General features: G+C 39.9%; 1 protein-coding gene across 4 annotated transcripts in view; it reads left to right on the plus strand.

The window, feature by feature from the left end:
• dnajb6b (DnaJ heat shock protein family (Hsp40) member B6b) overlaps window positions 1-22573 on the plus strand; it is a 30144-nt gene that overhangs the window by 1843 nt on the left and 5728 nt on the right. For 2 of the 4 annotated variants that reach the window (XM_040043991.1, XM_040043990.1), the window contains exons 2-9: window positions 6764-6882; window positions 8545-8654; window positions 10943-11008; window positions 11218-11319; window positions 15798-15926; window positions 16011-16185; window positions 16306-16376; window positions 21854-21997. In XM_040043991.1, coding sequence (XP_039899925.1) covers window positions 6818-6882; window positions 8545-8654; window positions 10943-11008; window positions 11218-11319; window positions 15798-15926; window positions 16011-16185; window positions 16306-16376; window positions 21854-21997 — 862 coding nt within the window. In that variant the 5' untranslated portion in view covers window positions 6764-6817. Of the gene's footprint in view, window positions 1-6763; window positions 6883-8544; window positions 8655-10942; window positions 11009-11217; window positions 11320-15797; window positions 15927-16010; window positions 16186-16305; window positions 16961-21853; window positions 21998-22573 lie in introns of those variants that run through there. The other 2 variants (XM_040043992.1, XM_040043993.1) reach the window with 2 other exon arrangements.

The following is a 22573-nucleotide window of genomic DNA, read 5'->3' on the forward strand; positions in this document are numbered from 1 at the left end:
AAAAACCCCCAACACATTACAGAAAAACGGATGGATGCAAATCAAATGCCAATACTCAGTCTGGTTTAAATGCCAGGGTATAAAAATGAGTTTTTAGATGGGTTTTGAAGATGTTGAGTGTTGGAAAACTCCTAATTTGAAGGGGTCTGTACCTGACTTTAGGGGAAGCTAGAGGAAAGGCCTGGTCTCCTCTATAAGGGGGGATCAGGCCAGGGATCAGTCATTAAGATGTTTTACAGGAATTCAGTTTCATTTCCAGTCATCTTTAAGTGAGGATCAGCTTCCTCCTTTGGTTAACTAGTAGACCAAATTAGTACAATAAGTCCAGTTCAAACAGGTGGCGGCTTCATTTTTGTTGTGGTATTGCCACATCAGGGCGTATTACCCATTGACGGTCTTCTGATGAACCAAGCCTCTTATGAGGTTTTCGTTGAGTGACGCACTGTTGGTTTGTCGTTCTGTATTGTTCTGAGTTTGACAATTTGATGGCTTGCAGTTTCAGTTTGAAGTCCCTCATGTTATCTTATCAAAGCAAACGTTCTCATTGCTTTGTGTTTTATTTGCTGACATACAGTAAGTCTTTATACCACTCCTTTCAGTATGCTTTACAGCATGTAGCTCGCCACCTTTGACTTTGATTTTTGTTGCTGACTGATTCCAGCAAATTACTATAGTAACTATAGAACCATTACAACGACATCAAGCTGTCAAGCTATGTTAAACAACACTATTGAGCCTTTGTTGAATATGAAATGAACATTGGTCATTTCCTCCTAAAGCAGAATTCCTGTTGCTGTGTTTGTTTTAGGTTGCATAGGTGAAGAGACATGCAGTCCACAAGTAGAGTGCTGATTACTGGAAAAGGTTGCTTGAATAGCAAAGAGCATGAGCGATGGTCATTGTGATGAGGAGATGGGATGAAAAGAATGTTTAAGCAGCAAACAAAGGCTTTGACACCTGGTTTCACTTTTCTTCACTTCAAAGACATCTTGTGTTTGTTATGACTTCGGTGGAAGAGGAAAAGCTAAATACCAACAATAGCATAAACCCAGCAGTGGGAGTAGCCAGCACTACCGGTTGTTCCACATTTATTTCTTTTTTTGCCACTGCCCTCTGATCAAGATCATGCAGCTATAATATATAGAAAATCGTCTGCAAAGTGCCACATAGGACCAAGAGGTACAGCAGATGTTGAGGTGTTTGGTTTTTTTATTTTATTTTAAATGAGCTGATGGGTTTATTTATTTAAAAAAAAAAAAAAAAGAAAAGAAAAAAAGGCTGGATCAGCAAAATTATCCCATTTGCTGAAATTTGGGTTTCTTTGTCCAGCAAGACGACACTCAGTGTTTACTGTAAATGAGGTCTTCTGTGGTAAACGTGTTTCCAATGATAGTAAGTGAGGAGAACAACGCTCCTGTACTGCTTAAAAACAAATGCTTTTGTCATTGCCATGAATAGTTTCAGGTAAGACACAGGCTAGCTGTTGTGTTTAGCTGTCATCTGATTCTCTGTTCTGTCAGATGTAATTTGTGTTATGTCCTGGACTCAGCTGCTTAGAACCTGTTTTATCCAGTGCTCTTGTCTTGTTAATATCACATTTTTAGTGGTGTTTGAGTGCTCTTGGACGCCGACAGAAATACTTCAGATGCCTTTTTCTGATTACATAGTTGCCCTAAAAACACAACGGCTTTTATAACCCGACTTCCACAGACGCAAACCATAATGCTGAAGTCTAATCTGAGATTTCAATCAGCAGATAAACCCTTGGGCTGGTCTGTGGTGAAATAACTTGGGGTGGGGGGGTTGTGGAAACAGAAGTCGTAAAAACATTTACGAGACTTCTGTCTGTACCCTCGGCAGCTGCTGATACTAGACTGAAGCGTATAATAAATATGCTGTTTCTTCAACACTGATCGTATGTGATGGTCATCATTTTTGAGCTAGAAATGCTCAAAAATGATGGTCTTCAACTGGGTTTTCACGTTCTAATGAAAGGGATTCTGATCATACATGCTTTTTAAAAAGGATATTTGTACATTTCATCCCTAATTATTCAGTCAGAGTGGACATCTAACCTTCAGTAGGCTAAATAGAACTAAATTGAACAGTTCATATATGCCTGATGACTACTGAGCATCTCCATCTTCACAGGCTTCAATACAAACCTCAGTAACAGCTAGTCTTATTCACCCAATATTTACTTATAAATATATAAATATCTGTAAATGACTATGACAAAAACAAAATAAAACAGTAAGTCATAACATGTACACCTTGAGTGCTCTTAATGTACTGCATATAAAGTGTTTTCACGTTATGTTTAACTCTTCAGTCTAATGTGTTTGAATGTGAGTGAAAACTTGTAGAAACATGCTCTTGAAACTTGGACTCAGGCAATGATTTATGCTGTGTAATGGAATTTACCTGAATGATTATAGCTCAGTCATACACTACGACCAAGAATAGACCACATTCAATAAATGATAATGTCTCAAATGGCACAAAAAATCTGACAGTCCAAATAAAATGGCGTTGCTTGTTTTACTCCTGCTGCTTTGTAATCACTGCTTTGGAGGACCACTCCAGTGTTCGAATAGGGGATATAATTACATATAATTACATATAATTCGGATCACAGTTCCACCAAATTCAACAAAAAAAATCTGCAATGTCCATCTTTGTTGAATTTTTCCCTGTTTGTCATCCACTCTTCTTTTAGGTTTGGAAAGCAACTTCTTCTGCTGATACTACTTTTTCTTCTTCTGCTGCTTCTTCACATTATCTACCTTAATCTAATCAAACCTGCACTTACTTTGCAATGAGAAATTGTAAGTTATGAAAGAATATGTCATCTTACTATATATATATTTTTTCTTCCTGATCGACTGACTTTCTCACAGTTGATAAGGACCTCTAACAAGTTGTAATGTCATTGTTCCCACAACCCAGTAATTCTATGAACAAACAGGGGTTTCCTTCCTTTTAAGGATTTTATTTTCCTGGGGAAAGGACTGCATGCAGAGTACTGACACACAGAATAAGCTGAGGATTTCTAACACTTGTGTAGCTGTATAATGTACCACAAAGTCCCACAGCATACCTGGACATGTCTCAAAGCACACCATTTAAAGAACCAGAAAGTGGACTATTGTGCAAATATAATAATACACTGAGGATTACAGGGATGCAGAGTACAGCAACTGTAGTTGGTCCACTTATAAATTTAGATTAAGATACTTAATTTGTCATTTTATAAAGAAACAATGAAATTGAATTTGTTTACTTTGTTTCAACCACTGGTAAGGGGTAAAAGCAGCTTTTAACTAGCTCAGTTTCGCTCGTACTGGCAGTATCGTAAAGTATAAATGCAAACAACGATGAATACTCTGCGGCTCTTCAGTAAAGAGTCTCGTTCATCGACAGTTACATAATATTGCTCCTTCAAGGGCGATCTCAGTTGGCACACCAGTATGGCACAGCTGAGAAAACTTAAACCGATGTTGTTGTAATCTCTTGCTGCTCAGCTTGCCTGCATGTGTTTCCTCCAAAGTGTTGTGTTGATTCCTGTTGGGTTGATCTTACATAAGAGAGGTGCACCGAGAGGTCAGGTCATTATTGATTGCTTATTTTTGTCACCCTTTGTCCAAAAATTAGACTCCTGACCCTCATCAGTACACGTGTCACAGGGTAGGTGGTGGGTTTGAGTGCCTTGCCTTGTGGTTTTGATAAGAAATGAAAATGGAAAATTTGCCAGTGCCGTGACTCATTTAAAGTCATGGGAGCTGCCAAGCTGTCAGCAACCTGGTGTACACCCCAAATAGTGTTAACTTTGTTGGACCAGTGGTCAAATTCCAAAGACATTCACTTTGTGGCATCAATTACTGTCTGCCGTAGGGATTTTTACCAGTTGAATGAACTAATTATTATGCCTTGTCTATGATTTCAACACTAGTTAGCTGTAATTCATATTTTAAGGTCTTTAAAACGATTAGGTTTGATTTTTGAATGGTGCAGGAACCAAATTACTGCAGTGTATGGCTATTGTGGAGAAGGTTAGCTTCTTGTATATGCCATGGGATTCATCAGTTGTGAGATTGTGTCCATTATATTTAATTACATTGCACAGCATGTCTCTTTGGGGTTTGTTTGTTTGTTTAATACTCAGTTTTAACAAAAAGATAAAAACTGCATAAATCTTTGTTTTTCAGAAAAAGTTGCTTTGTAGTGCACTTTTACAATAGCTTATTTTAGGAAAATAGAAAAAAAAAATCCTGGTAGTCTGCTGTTTACATTTACAGCCATCACCTTTGCTTAATTGATGCATTATGGGATTGACTGGACCCACATGTGCTTACTCTGAGGCATAAGAGGAATCAAGTTCATTTACATTAGCTGTGTAATGCAAGCAAAGGGCACATGCAAGCATGAATGCACTTTTAATGCTCTGCGCAGTACTGCAAAGCGCATCTCTAGAAGTCGCTTGTGTTCACTAAATCCCAACTGCCGCGGGGGCGCTGGTGATGGGTGAGCAGGTCAGTTATGGCTCAAGTGAGGGAGATAAAAGTAGATATGAGTCAGGACACTGGTTTGTTTTTTTACAAAACTCAGAAGGTCATCCTTTTTTATATTTAGATTGCGGGCTAAATTAGTGTCAAGTTAGATGGAGGTTGTATGATAAAGTATCAGAGGGAGATTTGGAATTGCTGCCTTACTTGGATATATGAAGGAGAGTTTAGTGCCTGTGCCGATGTCCCCACCAGGAGACACTCGTTGGCACTACTTTGTGCCAAACACCCCCAACCCCCCACATAACAGACACAAACACAATCTATCTGCAAAGGCCACAGGTTATAAATAGCTAACAAATAGAACACAGTGGACTCCAGTAGTCCTCACTGGTTTGTTTTTATATCTTTCAGTACAACAGCTAATGCATCCCTCAATGAAAAGTAGGATTTTGGCCTGTTTTCCTTACAAACACATTAAGGATAAATATGTGGTAGTAGTAGTAGTGCAAGAGCCTTTTTGTCCTATAAAATAAAGACCTGAATGCAACCATACAGGAGAAGCTGAAATGTTTCTCACCTTTAAGTAAAATAAGAATTTCAGAGGGAAATTTGGTAATTTCATCACACTGGATCCAAAATAAGGACCTGTTCTCACAGTTAGCTTATATTTATAGATCTAGTTTGAACATCAGTACTGAGTTTATAGCTTCTTCAGTCAGTTTTTTTTCGCACGTTTCTGAAAAATGAGTATCGGGGTGTAGTGGAAGAGGCGGGCTTTATAATATAGTATTCATTTGAAACGTGTGGCCGCTCTTGCATATGCATCTTAAAAAGTAACTTTTGTTTGGTCATAGGTTTCCAAAATATGACGCATGGCTTGAAATAAAGTTCATTTACACTTTTACTGCATGTTATGCAAATTACTGCATTTTTGCTCAACATTCTCCTTGTGAAATCCAAACGTTGGGACGGGGAGATTAATGATGCATTTGCACCGTGTGGGAGGGGAAAACAAAAAAAAAAACCCCAAAAAACTTGAATTACATGCAGACAGCTTAACATTGCCATGGTAATTTATACTGTTGTACGCGGGAAAACTTGCGATACATCGAGTATATTCGATATAGTTTCAGCTAAACCTAAAACTTATTAGCAAAAAATAAATACATACTTTTCATTGAGTTTATTGTGGGTGTGTTTATGAATGCACTGTAAACCCTACCCCCTAAAACAAGATGAAACAGACATCTATGGTTAAATGAACTATTATCTGAAGTAATCGAATACCTTTTCCAAGGCTAAGAAATACATCAAACTAACTTCTACATTCACTGTGTAGCACTTCCTCAATGCATGACAACAGCAGGGAACTATTACCAATGGACTCCAGCTCTTTGATTCACAGCAGCTCTTTTATATCATATGTGCTAGTATTAGCTGTAAGAGTGGGAAGCCAGGTTACGCAATATTTGTTTATTGTGTATTGGAAATGGCAATAAACCAGTTCTCAAGCAATAAAATGCAGCGCATTACCTTTGTAGCTTTCAGTTTGAAGCATGTCAGTGAACAATTGTTGAACTCTTAACTGGAGGATGGATGACCACTTTATTAGTCATCTTCTTTTATCCTTTATTATTTCTCTCCGTTGACTTATTTTTAATTCTGCAGACTTGTTTCATATCCACACAGTCCAATGTCTACTGCTTTTTACGGTGAATATTTCACTAAGATCAAGGTCACAGATGTTTTATATCTCTCTGCTTGATGCAGGTTTGTAAAGCTAAAAAACAAAAATTGTAAATGTGGTGCTAAACTTGGAGGACTTGAATGTCTTCCGATACTTTTAACCAGACCAGTTGTGTCTTGTTTTTCATAACTCTAACCTTAGATCATGATTTAAAAAGAAGGAAAAAAGTGATTCATGGTCTTTATAGCTGGCTCCAAAATTCAAAAGAAAAACATGTTTCATACTTTCTCTCTTTTAGCTTCAGGGTGAAGGATGATCCCCCGGTTATTATGCAATTTTGCTTGGGTTGGATTAGCTTACCTTCTCTGTCCCCGGTATTGCTATTTCAGTGCAGTGCAATATTGTTGGGTATTTCCACCCTTTTTAATGCCAGCAGCCCCCTCCCTCCCCTTTACAAGCATACCCCTCTGGACTGGAAGGGCTGTATCTTACTCGTCACACGTGGCTGTTGCAGAGTCTTGGGCTTTATCTTGTAACATGTCTTAACAGAACATTACTGTTTCCACAGAGGCCACTCGCACAAGACCCTCAAGTAAAACAGCACCCACAGACAGACAGAGCCATGGAGGACTACTACAAGATACTAGGAGTCGAGAAAAATGCGACGCAAGAAGACATCAAGAAAGCGTAAGTCCCCCTCGAGTGTTTTGTGCTCCGTTTTCTGCCAGTGTTGACGTTAAATGTCGGCCACTTGTAGGGCGTAATAGGTTAATTATATCCCTCTGTCGCTGTATAAACTGACACAGGGAGAGGGAGAAATAAGAGAGTGCTCTGCAGAAATGTTCCACTCTTCTTCCTGTAACCTTGCTCTTGTCAAATACCTTCCACCTTCAATCACCCACCACTGCTCACCCACTGATCAGGCTCGTTCCAGTTAATTATACTTCCTCGGTGGTTTCTCAATAACAGCAGTTTGTTTGGACATGTGAAGAGGAGAGGCAATGCTAATGCTGAGGACAGAAATAAGCCTGCTTCAAATCAGGCATGTGCTCCAGGAGCTCCATTAAGTTATTTTGGGTAATGCGGTGAAAACAAGTAAGAGAGGAGGAAACTATTGAGCAGTATGGATCATCCTAGCCAAGAATAGCCATTTGCCAAAAATATGTTACAGAAAGATGATGTATCATGTTTTTTAACTCTAGATTCAGTCTGTACAAACTAGATGAGCCAAGCTCTTTATGGGTAAACCCAGGCGAAACTGCAGTTTTCATTAATGATCATTATATTATCATGAAGTTGATATTTATCCAATATCGTAATGATAGATCTACGTCTTTTTTAAAGTTTATTACTAATTAGAAATTATTGGCACACTAACTTTACTAAACCTAAACACTATCTGTTTAAGGTAATGGTTATTAGCATGTCTGCATTTGGCCTAAAATACAACCTCACAAAGCTGCTGCGATGCTTGGAGACTCATTTATCGTGTCTGTTTATTAAATTTAGTGGGTATTAAATTATAGTCAGAAGCTCTTATGTTAATACAAAGCTCAGTGTTTTGTAATAAGATAAAGTTCACTTTATTCAGCCCAAAAGTTGGGAAATGACTGTGTCACAGCAGCCAAAACATTAGATGCAACTTGTAGCAAAATGGCTTTTAATAAAATAAAATCACTCGATAAAATATGACAAAACACATCTAAGCGAGGTTAAAGAAGTGCAAATGAAGCACAACTAAAAAAGAACTTACTGGATAAAAGTCAAAGTATAATACAATATGAAGGTTGGTAAGTAAAGAAAATTTCTGCTGTGGATTTTTCCCGTGAACTTCTGGCTACAAAGATGTCAAAGATGTAGAGGTATGTTGCACAATTACCAACAGTGCTGCATGCATCGCGTCAAACTGAACTGTGACCAGGCTTTAGTCAGCAAGATAATGTCACAGATTACAACAAAGACTGCTGGCTATAGGTCTGTAATGGATTGAATCCCTGGATTGTGTAAAGCCTTGCTGACTTTCAGTCCCTTGTCTTGTTCGAACATCTTTGTGTGTGTGTGCTGCTGCTGCTGAGCTTAAAAACAAACCGCTGATGCAGCGTAAGCCGCTGTGCGAGGCCCGCGCTGATTGTCAATGCAGTGTCAGGCTGTCTTTGTTATTTCTGCTTGGGTGGCGAGAAGGACACGCAGCGTGTGTCTGCTGTAGTCATGTGAATATGTTTCTGATTGGGGGAGGGGGGCATGTTATCTCTGTCATACATGCGTAAACGATTTCCACCCCTATATCAAGACATGACGACTCGTTCTTGACTCTGTGTGTGTTTTGACTTTATGGTGTTTGTATTTCAGTTACAGAAAATTGGCCCTGAAATGGCATCCAGACAAGAACCCCAACAACAAGGATGAGGCAGAGAAAAGATTCAAAGAGCTGTCAGAGGCGTATGAAGTTCTCTCAGACGGTGAGACTTCAGAACAAGAAGCTGGTGTATCTCAAGTGCACTGTTTGAAATGAGCTGTATTGAAGCCATTACTGTCTCAGATGTGAAGCTTGTGCTATTAAGAAACAGTGACATTTTGCTCCTGTTGTATAAATACAAGGGTAGAGACATGTTCAAAAAGTGTTGTTACCATCAACGTGACACATTTTTGGAAACCAATACTAAAAAAACACAATTATTCTGTGCCTCACATTGGGAGCTATAACAGCTGTAAGTTATTTACATTATTTTTTGCTTATCACTGTTTTCTGTCAGGTAAAACTGACAGAAAACAGTGATGTGCTTTAGCGTTTCCAGATGTGAAGTTAGATTGTTTTTGCTGTTTTTTTTCAGCCATTGATCTAGAGCCCAGAAATCTGACATTTTAAGACATAGGAAAGTAGTGAGTTGCCCCTCTAATTTAAATGTAAGCATCATTTTTCAGTTTCATAGCAGACACTGGATCAAAAGATGCAGGGGTAGCTGGGATTTTTAAGAAGTTATAGCACCACTATCAGGATGGGATAACTGGAATGTAAACTGGGATGATGGGTTTAGTTTTTACTTTCTTTCTTACTTGAGATTAGGCAACTATCAATTTATTCTATAGTAGAGATGGCACGATAACACTTTTTTAATGTCCGATACGATATCATAAATTTAGATATCTGACGATACTGATATGATTCCAATATAGTCTATTTTATAATCAATAAAACTGTTTTTAAATGAATTTTGTTCATACTCAAGTTTTAAAAAACAAAACACTGAAGCTTTTCTATTATACCTGTGTGAAGGAAAAAAAATACACTGCACCCAAAATATTTTGCAGTTCAGCAATACTGATCTTTTTATTTAAACTTTTAGCATAACTTTAAACTTAAGTACTTAAAGTTATATTTAAAAAGTAATTCAAAATGCAATTTTATGCAGATTTTGAAAACTCTTTGATTCTGAAAAAAAGAAGTGCAATATGAGCACAAAATGTTTATATTCAACAACTTTTAAAAAAAGCAGCTTGTAGAATGTAAAACTTAACATATGTTAGACATCCAGAATGGAAAGCAATGCAAATAAATACAAACACGGCATCATGACGCTCATCTTTCATCAAGATGGATGTCAGTGTAAGCTGTTTCTGTCACATTTAATCTGAGACTGAATTTTGTGAAATTTCTATACAAAACTTAACCATTTAAAGCCTGAATCAGGAAATACTTGCCAGAATTTAAATTTAATTAGTTTAATTTTTTGTAATTGTTTAAAAAAAAATCATGTTTAAATTTCCATATATGACATTTATTTTGTATCATATTTGCTTGTTGTTGTGTTGTGTGGTGTTTTTTTTTTTTTTTTTTTTTTTTTTTTTTCTTTTTTTTCAAAAACCATTGGTTGAAAATTCACACTGATGATGTGAAGTCCCAAAAGGCAAAAAACGTATCACTCGTTTTAAGGGGTTAACACAAGTATATGGGGGGTTCATAGGGTTTTTTTTTTTTTTTTTTTTTTTTTTTCTTTCTTGAAAGTCAGTCAGCACCATGGTTTGCAAAGTCACTTGGTCTATCATTGTACGGTCCGACCGATACTGTATATTGGATCGGTCCATCCCTAGTCTATAGTATGTATTAACACTGATTTTTTTTTTTTTTTTTTTTAATCACTTCACAAAGCAAGACTTGTCCAAATCCCCTTTACTGATTAAATTAGTTGGAACAAGTCTTTGAATTATTAATAAATAAATAATAAATTAATAAAAGCTTGGTGTGAAACAGAGCCACTCAATTAGTTATTGTGGTCAGTATTAATATCATAAATGCTTTTGACTGGATTTTCTTTAACGCTGTTTAGTTTATCTGGTTTAATTATAATGAAAAAAAAAAGTCTACTGAATTAAATTTACTGCATACTGCTGGTAGTGAATCTGGACTTTTACGGAGGGTCAACCGTGAGAGTATTATTTAGTATTATTCATCTCGTTTAACTTGCTTTAATAATTGGAAGCTAAAATTGTAATTTAAAATAAAAATTCAGTGGCTTGCACAGCTGTAGTCTGAAATAGCACACTACTGTCTCTAGTCATTTTCTTGGAATTACTTGGTAGTCTTATTCAGTGAAAATTAAAAGAGGCTGTTAGCTTGAGGCCATCATGTGTTAAATCTGGAGTCTTTCACGATCCTAACAGAGGTTTATAATGCAGGAAGGAGGGCACTTCACCTTCAGTTGCTCCGAGTTGTTTCTCATCTCATGTAAAGTCCTTCTTTCTATTGCAGAAAGCAAGAGGAATGTTTATGACCGATATGGCAAAGAAGGCCTCTCAGGTGGTGGAGGAGGAGGAGGTAAGGAGATATCCGTTAAGGTTTCCATATTCATAAGTTTATCAGTTACTTTATGTATGAAATGCCGACATGCATCAGGTGGAAACAGCTGGACATTTGGTATTTGCATTGGTGCTTTGACAGCTTGTAATGATAGCTGTGTTTGCAGTGTTATCTTTGTTGAAGTGTGGTGCCATTTGTAAGCCTTGTTTCTTTTCAATGTTTAATAGGAGGCCATTATGACCACTTCGGCAGCAGCTTCACATTCCGCAACCCCGATGACGTTTTCAGGGAATTCTTCAGCGGCAGAGATCCATTTACAGATTTATTCGGTAAGCCATTTCTGTGCGTGCACTTCAGAGGCACTGATGGGATGTTGTTTTCAGAACTGAAAGAGGGACTGAGGGGATGTGCTTTGGCTATTATTAAACTCATATTTTTATCTAGTCCAGAATATTCACGGATGACCTAAAAATGCTCAGAGACACAGAGCATCCACCAGGCCCCAGTTATCTGTATGTTAAACATAGATTTTTCTATTTCCTAATTAGTTTGCCTATTAGCACACAGCTCCTGCTGTGTAGATTGAGCGTTAGACCCAAGAAGCCTTCAGGAAAGCCTGTTGCTAATCCCCCACAGGACTGTAATGTGCATTTCCAATGCACTAAGCACTCTTCGCTTCACCTCACTAAATGTCGCATGAAAGAAAACGCTGAGTATCCCCGCTGGATGTTGGCTTCAACCTCATTACATTTCCTCGGTTAGTTAATTAATTAGGATTTAGATCGTTCATTTTGTGAGCCTTTGTTCACATAATCTTTATGATAAATTCAAACAAATATACACCCACACTTATAGACAGGATTGTTCCATTCTTCATTTTCCTTTGCACAAGTTTAGATGAGTTATATGAGAGACAAAACTATAATGAGCCTTGTAAGAAAGAGTAAGGAGCGAAGAGCTAGTTGATCTTAACTGATTGAAGTCACCGTGTCTTGAGGTGCCATCCAGTTCATCCTTTGAAGATGCCGATATTTGCGTTCAGTGTGATCTAGTAAAACACGTTTAGTTGCTCTACCAGGTTGTCTGCGATTGGAAGGCATGTGTAGTTCACCCTGTGTGCCTCTAAATATGGAGTTCAGACGCAGGCAGACGATGGATTTGAGAGTCTGCATCACTCAACTGGAATGCTTTCAAAAATAGCTTCCGTATTAAAACAAAAGCAGATGTAATAACGGCAAGTGTGTGTCTGTGTGCGCGCTGTGTGTCAGAGCGCATGTAAAACACGATATAATTCGAACACTCGAGCACGGCTGTGCATTTTGGACTTGACAGGAAAAATTTAAATATTAAAAATCATTAAATATGACGCTTAAATAAGAACCACAGAACTGGAGCTAGAAGGGAGTCGTCATGTTTCATTATGTAAACTCGTGTCCTTCTGAACACGGGTAAGCACAGCTGTTGCTGTTTGCGCTCTTCGGTAAACAGTGAGAGCAAAAATGGCAAACCATGGAGTCTGCACGCAGAAGAGTGAAGTTTATCTGCAGTTAAACTACAGTTTAAACCTTATTTTGCTTGATTGGTATGCACCCGGAGAAGGTTTTAAAGTCATCTGTCTTAAGTTTATTTAATCTCCGTGTTGGTGTGTTTCTTGGTTTCTATTAACATGGCAAATCGGAGGAAGATTGACATATGTTTTAAAAGCCCATCAAGCCTGGAGTCCTGACTGTCCAGCAGCTGGTCCGGTGGATCTGTCACTCGGCTACCGCGGAGCGTCCAGCAGACTGCGGGCGGGGTGTGTTTGGAGACAAAAACAGAATCGCACAGTGCTGAGGGCCGAGCTGCCTGCCAAGAACAGCACACTCTTATTCTCAGATGAAAATGTGAAGACGTGGACAAGGAGCAGATGACTGTTTTATACTTCGGGACAGCTGCTTTTAAAACACAGCTTATATAATTCAGTTTTCTAAACTGTTTTCATATATTCAGACCGCCTTGTTAAATCCCCCCCTGCTTTTGTACACTGTGATACTGCCCTTTCACTTTCTTCATGCTCTGTGAGGTGTTACACAGGCGTGGCACATTCTTGGCTGTTTAATCTCCGGTCTGTGCTTGACATCTCTTTTTAAGTTCTGCCAGAGTACATGAGCACGAGAGCGTGTTCCTTCTACTTAAGAATGACTCGGCTTTTCTTCCAGCTATCTGTATGTGCACCACTGTAACAATAATTAAATCACAGTCCGAGTGTTTAAACGGCCTTCCTCAGCGCTCCCGTTCCTCACTTTCTCCCAGCGAAGCCTGCTGTCATTCTGACCTCTTTGCAGGAGCTCAGCTGTCTCCTCGAAGGTCTTTAAGGTAAATGGGCAGTAATGTGGTTGCAATAGCAGTCAGCAGATACTCTTATTTTAGGCTTTCAGTCAGAGGGAACAAGCAAAGCTTTCTTGCCACTGCCTCAGTACATTCAAGGTTGAAGGAGGAGTCTTCTTTCAGCAAATGGTGCCAGTGATCCAGCCTTATCCTGCTGGGCTGACCCAGATTGGCAGAGCACAATTAGTAGGGCGTCCACAGGGCTTTAGGAGGAGAATTAGTGGTCGGCACTTTTACAGTTTAGGGATAAGATTGTTCCAGAAATTGCAAACGGATGCTCTGATATTCACCACAGCCTTAATTTGTTTTAAAAATTTGTATCAGGTACTTAAATATTTTAGGAGCTGGCAACTGGCTGGCTGTACTCGAGGGAAAAAACTGTACTTCCTGTTCAGCTCCAAAGAACCACACATAGTTTGAGACTGCTGGAAGGAAAGCAAAGCTAAAGATATTCCTGACTTTATCCTCTTGTGAGCAAGTGCCTCTCACCTGACCTCCTCAGAATAAGATGATATTTTTTGCATAATGGTACTCAAAAAACAAACAAACCAAAAGCCAACAAATTAAAGGAACACCTAGAAAATGCATCAGATCTCAGTTGGGAATAAAAACATGCTGAATGTCTGAAATTATCAGCCTACAGAGGACTGAATTAAAAAAAAAAAAACACACCAAAAATCAAAGTGAAAGAAATGATGCTGCAGGCTAGTCTGTTTAGCTAAAATTTCATTGCAGCAACTGAGAAATGGTCATTTATATAGCCTCCATGTGTCTGCCCTGGGGTTTCTCCTCCCAGACCTGGACCAGGTAATCACTGAACCCTTGGGCAGTTTGAGATGAACCCTGGTAGCATCAGATGGACTGAAACATGACGTCTCAGAGGTGTTATGTTGGATTTAGGTCAGGCCAGCATGGGGGGCATTCAGTACTGTTGATTCCTTCATCCTCCTGGAACAGCCTGAATATATTCTACCCACATGAGGCCGGGCATTATGTACCACGAGGAACCCAGGACCCACTGTACTAACACTGGGTCCAAAATTCTCCCAATACCTGATGGCAGTCAGGGTACCGTCCACCATGGATATGCCTCCCCACATTATCACTGACCTACCATCAAACCGGTCATGCTGAATGATGATGATGCGGTCATCATAACATTGTCCACGTCATCTTCAGACCCTTGCACATCTGTCACATGTGCTCAGAGTAACTTGCTCTCATCTGTGAAAAGCAGAGGGCATAAGGGCATCTCTCTTCAAAGTCTCTGTTATCTCACCCCAACCGATCGCAGCAGATGGCCGCCCCTCCCTGAGCCTGGTTCTGCCGGAGGTTTCTTCCTGTAAAAAAGGGAGTTTTTCCTTCCCATTGTCGCCAAAGTGCTTGCTCAAAGGGGGTCATATGATTGTTGGGTTTTTCTCTGTATCTATTAAGTGCCTTGAGGCAACTTTTGTTGTGATTTGGCGCTATATAAATAAAATTGAATTGAAGTAAACTTAATGGGATAAATTAGGAATTATGTTGTGTTTCTTACAAAACACAAAAAGGGGGAGAACTGTCATGAAATCAATATCCTTAGTATCCTTATTTTCCTGTTATATTGTTTTATGTACTTTAATAATGAAGGCTTGTAGAGCAAGGCCACTTTTGACTCCCAAACTAAGTGCTCAGCCAGACTAAAAAAAACAGGAAGTTTTAGTGCACAGGCATATTAATAAATAAGACAGAAGAGAGGAATTGAATAGAAGGCATTTTGCTTGTAATGAAACTGTGTGTGACGTCTGAAGTACAGAAATAACACCATATAAGACACATGTTGAGCTAAAAATGTTAGAGCTCTTGCAACTGGCGTTTGAGCTGTGCAGGGGTCTCTCTCTTCCGGAAGATGATTGAATAAAAAGAAATATAAATGTTTTAACACACTATGAGTCGGTTTTCTCTGTTCTACCACAGGGACAAAAGAATCGGGGTTAATATGGTGTAGCTGCCAATTCTGGTATTTTGTGGTACATGCCAGTCTGGCTCCACTGTGGGGGAAGTGAGCACAGGCCCCGCTAGAAAATGTTGGCCCTTGAGGCCGGCCCCATGAAGTCTGTTTCTCTTTGGTCTGAGACATTCACGCTGGTGGCCTGCTGGAGGTCGTTTTGTAGCTCTGGCCGTGCGTATCCTGCTCCTCCTTTCACAAAGGAGCAGTAATAGTCCTGCTGATGGGTTAAGGACCTTCTACGGACCCGTCCAGCTCTCCTAGAGTAAAGTCTCCTGCTCGTGATACTGGTGACTGGGTGACAGCAGACCGTTTGGCAGTGATGTGTCCATTTAAGCGAGCATGTATACCATAACAAGGTGAAAGTGATAACATGTCAGATTAAACGTGGAGTTTTGTCCCTGCTCCTGAAAGATGTTCTGTGTTACTCACAAATTACTCTGATTTCATTCACAGCTGATGATTCCTTTAATGATTTCTTTGGAGGCAGTCGCAGTCACCAGAGGGGGCCAAGGATGGGTGGATCGCTCTTTGGTTTTGGGGGCTTTCCAGCATTTGGAGGTAGCTTTGGGGGATTTGATTCAGGTGAGTACATAGAGAGGATTATTGAACAAAAGAGGAAAAATTTCCCTATTTTAGTTCTCTTCTCTAATGTTTGTCTTCTGTTAGGTTTTAGCTCATTTGGAGACATGGGTGGGGGAGGATTCACCTCCTTCTCTTCATCATCATTTGGTGGCGGCGGGGGAGGAGGAGGAGGAGGAGGAGGAGGAGGAGGAATGGGTAACTTTAAATCTGTATCAACCTCCACCAAATTCGTCAACGGCAGAAGGATTACCACAAAACGGTACCCAAATGTTCAACTCTGCAATCTTTATAAGACTTCTGACATTATCCCGTCTTCTTGATTTCCAAAGTGTATTTTGTCTTTTTATTTATGGATTTATTTTATTTTTACGTTTGACAGGATCGTTGAGAACGGCCAGGAGCGGGTTGAAGTGGTAGAGGATGGTCAGTTAAAATCTCTAACTGTTAATGGTAAGGAGCAGCTCCTAAGACTGGATAACAAGTAATTATCTCGCCTCAACATAGTTTTGTCATCTGGAAATCTCCGGCAGTCGGTCTCTCCTCTCTGTGTCCTCCTGCATCTCATTTCCCAAAGAACAATTTTCTCATTTTAGTTTAGCTGTGAGGGGAGGCAAGAGACGTTTCCACAGTATTTGTATATTTGTATTTATTCCATTATTTTTGCGGGACCAGCTTGCTGGGAATTGTGTTTTTGTTTTCTACAGTAAATTGAATTTTACTTTAACTTCTGCGACAGAGCTGGATACGTACTATACGTATATATAAATATAAATAGTTTTTTTTCCTTTCGGGGTGTATATTGTCTTTGTTGTTGGAGGGGGGAAGGTAACACAAGATGCTGTACATTTGACTTATGCATGTCATTTTTGCTCTTTACATTTGACCAGTTTAACAAGTGAATGAGGAAAGCTTAACCACCTCACCCTAATGTCTTTAACTTGGACTTCACCTTGCTAACCTGTTTGCTATTACCATGTTCACGCGTGTGTAATAATATGAACAGATCATTAATAAATTAATTGTAACAATGTGCATTTTTCTCACTTTTGCATTTTTGTTTGTGTATTTTGGGGGGAAAGGACACACAGTGTGTTTTTGGTTTGTTTGTGCATGATCGCCGATTCCCAGCACTGTTACCAGACGCACAGGGTCTTTGTACAAAGAACAGCAAAATAAAAAGTTCAGATTTAGATAATAAACTTTGTGCAACGTGAAGGGAAGTGCTGCTGCAGTCACCCTGGTGTCTGTGTGATGCTTTTTTTCTTTGCTTGAGTGACTTTCTTTATTGCCTCACTCTTCCTGGATGTGTGAGTCTTCTGCTTGCGCCCGTTCACTTTTTAAAAGCTGCTTCACACAACCGCAATAAAAGAAACCGCAGCGGCTGCTTCTTTCGCACACTCACTCTCAGTCAGAGCTCACCTTGTGCTTCATTTTGTAACCCACTAATGCCTCAGTTTCAGTGCAGGTCACTACACAATGCACTGTTTGCTTTTCACTAAAATAACGCTCCTAATCATTTTACCAAGAGATCATGAGGAAAGCAGCAAAGATAACACACCCTGATTATTATTATTATTATTTTTTTTTTTTTTTTATTCCCCCCCTCTCATAGGTATGCTTTACCTTTAGGTGAAATTGAAGCAACACCCTCCCTTCTATTTCATTTCTACCTCTGCCTCACCCTTTATAGCAGTTTAATGCGCTATTGTAAAAGTGCTGATAGTGGCCCTGATCTGATCCAAGGCAGAAGTAACTGGGCTGATCAGTTTGGTAAAAGCTGTGTCAGATAATAGCAGAGAAAGTCCTTGATTACAAGCACACAAACATGTTGTGTTCGGAGGAAATTAAAGGTAGGTGTGTGTGTGTGTGTGTGTGCGTGCGTGCGTGCGCTTGCACAAACATTTGACATGATAGACTCAGTTAAACTGGGTTATGTGTATGACTGCAGTTTGTTTTGAGGTCACTGTGCACAGAGTATGTGTGTGTTAAGGAATGTGCTCGGGGCTAGTTTATTTACACAAGCCCCGCTGCATATTTTTTGCAAAAGAGCAATCAGGAGTGGGAAAGCAAAGAAGAAGCAAAGGGCAGGGTGAGGCTTTAAAACTGAAACGTTGATGCAGAAACACACAATTTGGTGCCTGCGTTTCTGTTTCAGTGCTGTGAAGACCACCTATCATCCTATTTGACTCTTTCACCCCCCCCCTCCGCAAACCGCTGATTTCAGATGCGCGTGCGCAGTCCTGTTGCTAGGTGACATTGCAGCCCCGTATGCTCTCGTTTTCCCACTCATATCTCTGTATGTGTAAATGTGCTGCATACATTAGGGATTGTTGTTGGTAATGTAAATGAGGATTATTAAACTGCACCAAGAAGCAACGAAAATTTGGACACCACATTTGATCACATTGATGTGATCTCGATGTCCTGTGGTGGTCTTATATATATATATATATATTTAAGCGATTAAGCCTTTTAAAAGAAGAGCGGAAGCGACTAAAAAAGGTGTTACCTGAGCAGGGATTTTATCTGTGGTACTATAGCTCCCCCTCCTGGACACTCGGGTTGTGTAATTTATTAGATTAACTACAGTTCCCAGAACACCGGCGCTCTAAACAGGAAGTGTAATTTTGCCGCTGCTTTAGTGACTTTTTCTTTTTATATTGGCACTATTTAAAGTAATAAAGTATGCCGAATGATCTATCAGCCATCTGTATTGATGGTATATCAATACATGCACAGACGGTTATCAGAGGATTATTGTGATAGCGTGAAAAGCTAAAAATGAGGTAAATCTTAATCAGGTTCCGCTATAAAAAACGTCTTTTTGTTTGTTTGATTTTTTTTAAAAATCTCATTTATTCTTGTTTATTATCAAAAAGTTTACCTGGTGCAAGTCTAAAATGTGTTCATCTATAATATATGCTTGGATTAAACACATTTTGACGCCTTGAATGATTAAAAAATAAAAAAAAAACATTTGAAAAATTAATTATCTACTTGTGTTGATATTCAGGGGAAATTAAATTATTATTTTTCAATTTAACCTTTATTTATACTTGTTGTCCCATTGAGACGCAATGTCTCATTTACAAGAGAGACCTTTTCCCGACAAACATTAAAATTTCAACAATAAAAGATACAATAAATTACCTTGCTGCTTATTTTATTTAAATCAAAAAGTGGGTCTCAATGTGTAGAATTTGGTGAAAATGCCGCATTAAATAAAGAATATAAATTAAATTAGCTTCATGATGTTTCCTATTAAAGAAGGTTAATTGTTGCTTTTTTTTAAACCGCACGTTTCAATGTGAAGGTGGCCACTAGGTGACGCTGTTTGTGAGCAATAGACAGCAGGACGTCATGATTTCTCTGAGAGCAAAAGCTCACAACATCTGGAGCCTTATTGAAATAAATAGAGCAACAAGTGACATATGTGTCTTTTAAATTAAATTCAAATAAAACACAGAAGAAGCCCATCGGTGTTCATAATTTGAATATCAAAACAGTTTTGCAGTAAAAATAAAGGCCCTTTATTTCTGTAACAGGCCATTGTAGTGATTAAGGTGTGAAGACCAAGGTCCTGCAGCTCTCTTTCTCTCCATCCATCTATTCCAGTATGACACGTTACTGTGATTTCCTGTCCCATGTCATGAGAGATGGCTTCCTGTTGGCTGAAAGCAGCATCCTGTTTTAATCCCCCCCTCTCTCCGCCTCGCCCGCTTGACAGCTTAGCATGAAACCTGAAACCATTGGTCACTTTATGAACGATGGCAAAGATAAGCTGCCAGTTTCCCTTTGGCTGTGTCTCTACAAGACTGTATCTCCCTGTGCTCTGCAGCAGAGTCGCATCAGCACGCCACCAGATGTCTTGAACCTGGGGAAGGTGGACTGTTGAAAATAATCTGGTCTGTGGTTGTAGTTGTTATGTAGGGTTAACGTCCTTCTGAACAGTGATTTATTTTAAGCTTCCACAGTTGACAACTAAAGCTCCAGCCTGCTGCAAGTAAGGCTGCCTTTGTCAGTCACACATGGATTTTGTGTCTGTGTGCGTTTGCGTGTTAACCTGGGCGTTTACGCCTGTGCTCCTGCATTTCAGTCTAGACGGTGTGCTTCAAGCAGGCTTTACACACACACACACACACACACACACACACAGCATTGTTCAGCCTGCAGACAAATGACAGGCACTCTCAAGACAATAGCTGCAAATGAAAGCATCCAGGAACTCAACTGTGTTCACTCAAATGAAGTCCTTGATCCAGAAAATAAAAGGCTGCCTTTATGAACACACACACAAAAAAAATCTCATTATCATCACTGCTTTTTGATATTGTTGTTGTTGAAATTAATTAACTGCTGATGGATTATGGAACTTGATAGCAGAAGGAATCTTATCACTGGACCTCTAATGGATGCAAATATTGATCCCCAGGAGTAAAGGAGGCTGGGACGAAGCACGCACCCTTGAAGTCGCATGCATTTTAGCTTAATCCAGCCGTCTAACCTCACCTGATAGGATCATGAGACAAATGCAGGTTGGGATTAGTCCCCCCCCCTGCCCGCACAACCCCTCCCTTCGAACTGCAGCCTTGAGAATAAAGCCACCAATTGTCCTGTTGTCTGGTGGTCTGCTGGGAGCAGGTGCCTCCATGTGGGGGTCAGCTCGTTTACATCTTTGTGTGTGTGTGTGTGTTCATTTTTTTTTTTTTTTTTTTTTTTTTTTTTTTTTAATAAAAGCTGATTTGTAAACTCTAGAGTGAAGAAATTCAAGTCTGGGGTTAAAACGGGCGCCTAAAGTTTAGAGAAAATAACTACATTCAGCCAGTTTTAACCTTAAAGCATTTGTGACAAAAAAGAAATTGGGCTTGGGTCAGAATGGATGACCCGCAGTAATAAGGTCCCTATTCAGAGGGAATAGAAATCCAGCAAAGGTTTTTTGTCTCTGTTAAGGCCTGAGCTCAAGCAGTCGTGTTTGATTGCCTCTAAACCCCCTTGAGCACCACCTGAAAGCATCTAAAGATCTCCTTCTAAAAATCCCATCAACCTAAAGCGAAGAGAAAACATGGAGGACACCTTTAGAAAGATTATGTTTATGCTCGCGCAGGTACAGTAGATGGTGGCTCAAACGAAGCTGACGGGCCTCTGATGACTTCTGATGAGTTTAATGCTGGACTGTTACACACTGTGCAGGGGATTTTCTATTTTTATTTTGTATTTTTTGGGGGGGTGGGGTGCTGCTGCAGACCCTCCTCTAAATGGGACCGGGTTCAGCACGGCGAGCATCTGGCCTCCTTTCTTCTCCTCTCCACTGCCTTAATTACACAACACAATAGCGATGAGATCTGCCTGTAATCTCCCAGCATAATAAGTCCCCCCCTTCCAACCCACCCACCCACCCTCCCTTCTCCTATACCCTGCCTGCCACTAATTCAATATAAATGTAAATTACCTAGAGAAAAGAATAACCAAATCTCATTTTATTTACATGACTAATCACAATAAAGTCGGGCAGATGAAATATGAATGAAATATATGGTTGGGGTGTGAAAGAAAAAGGGGTCCGTGTAGCCTTGGGGACTCTTTGAACCTCTCGTTTTATCTCATCTTTCTTGTTTCTTGTTGGTTACATCAATATACCTTTTGGACTGAACTTGGTGTAATAGATGTGTGTATCTAGTTTTTTTTTCACCCCTCTCTCTCGCTGCCTGATTGTATTCACACTGCCAAGAGCATAAGAAGGTAATATGTTTTCCTTTCAGCTCACTTCACATCTCATGTCAGAAGGCTGGAATTCTCAGAGGCTACGTGGGGGGTGGGGTTGGGTGGGGAGGGGGTTTAATGTTGATTTAAACACCTCGGGCAAACCATCCAGACAGCGAGGAGCTTAGGTGTGATTCATTGCCATTCTGCTCTGCTCACACCCACAGACGTCTCAGCTGAGGACCCCATGGAGGACATTCGCCGCCGCAGACAGAACACGCTTCCTGGCCTGGGCCTGCACCAGCGTCACCTGAGGAACTCTGCCCAGAACCCACCAGAGGAAGAGGGGGAGAGCCCGGGACAAACGAGAGGTCCGCCCACCCGCCCGTGTAGGGCTGATTAATTACCAGCACACATAGGCCCACCCCCTTTAAAGAGCAGAGTCTTAATAAGCGCAGCTAATTGTCTGCTTTTGTGTTTGATGGCCACACAAAGGAGGATGACGAAGAGTGGCGTGTTTGATTGGCAGATGTAAACAGAGAGGACAGAGATGTTCATTAGGCAGCTCTGTTCTAGCTCGCAGTAACGACCAGGGGTCAGAGTCCACCCTCTGTTTTCCTTCATGGGGTCAGGAAGTCATGCACAAAAGCTGAGCAATTATCTGCAACACGCAGCCGCTGAATGCTTTATAATAGCGGCTTTGTTAGTTAAGGAGGGGACTTTTAATTTCACTGTACATAGTTCCTGCTGCGACACAAACAAAGGCCCTAATTCTCTCCCTGAGATAATGACACAAACTACTTAAATATGGGTCCTCAGAGAGAGGAGTGGTTTTAAGTGCTGCTGCAAACTAAAGCTCAGAGTTTTAACTGCGAGTAGGAACCCTTCATACTGCTACAGGCAGCCTCTGATATATTTACTGATAGGTGATCAATCCTTTACAAAGA

The sequence above is a fragment of the Simochromis diagramma genome, unplaced genomic scaffold (assembly GCF_900408965.1).
Source record: "Simochromis diagramma unplaced genomic scaffold, fSimDia1.1 OVJJ01000602.1, whole genome shotgun sequence".
In the NCBI taxonomy this organism is placed as follows: domain Eukaryota; kingdom Metazoa; phylum Chordata; class Actinopteri; order Cichliformes; family Cichlidae; genus Simochromis; species Simochromis diagramma.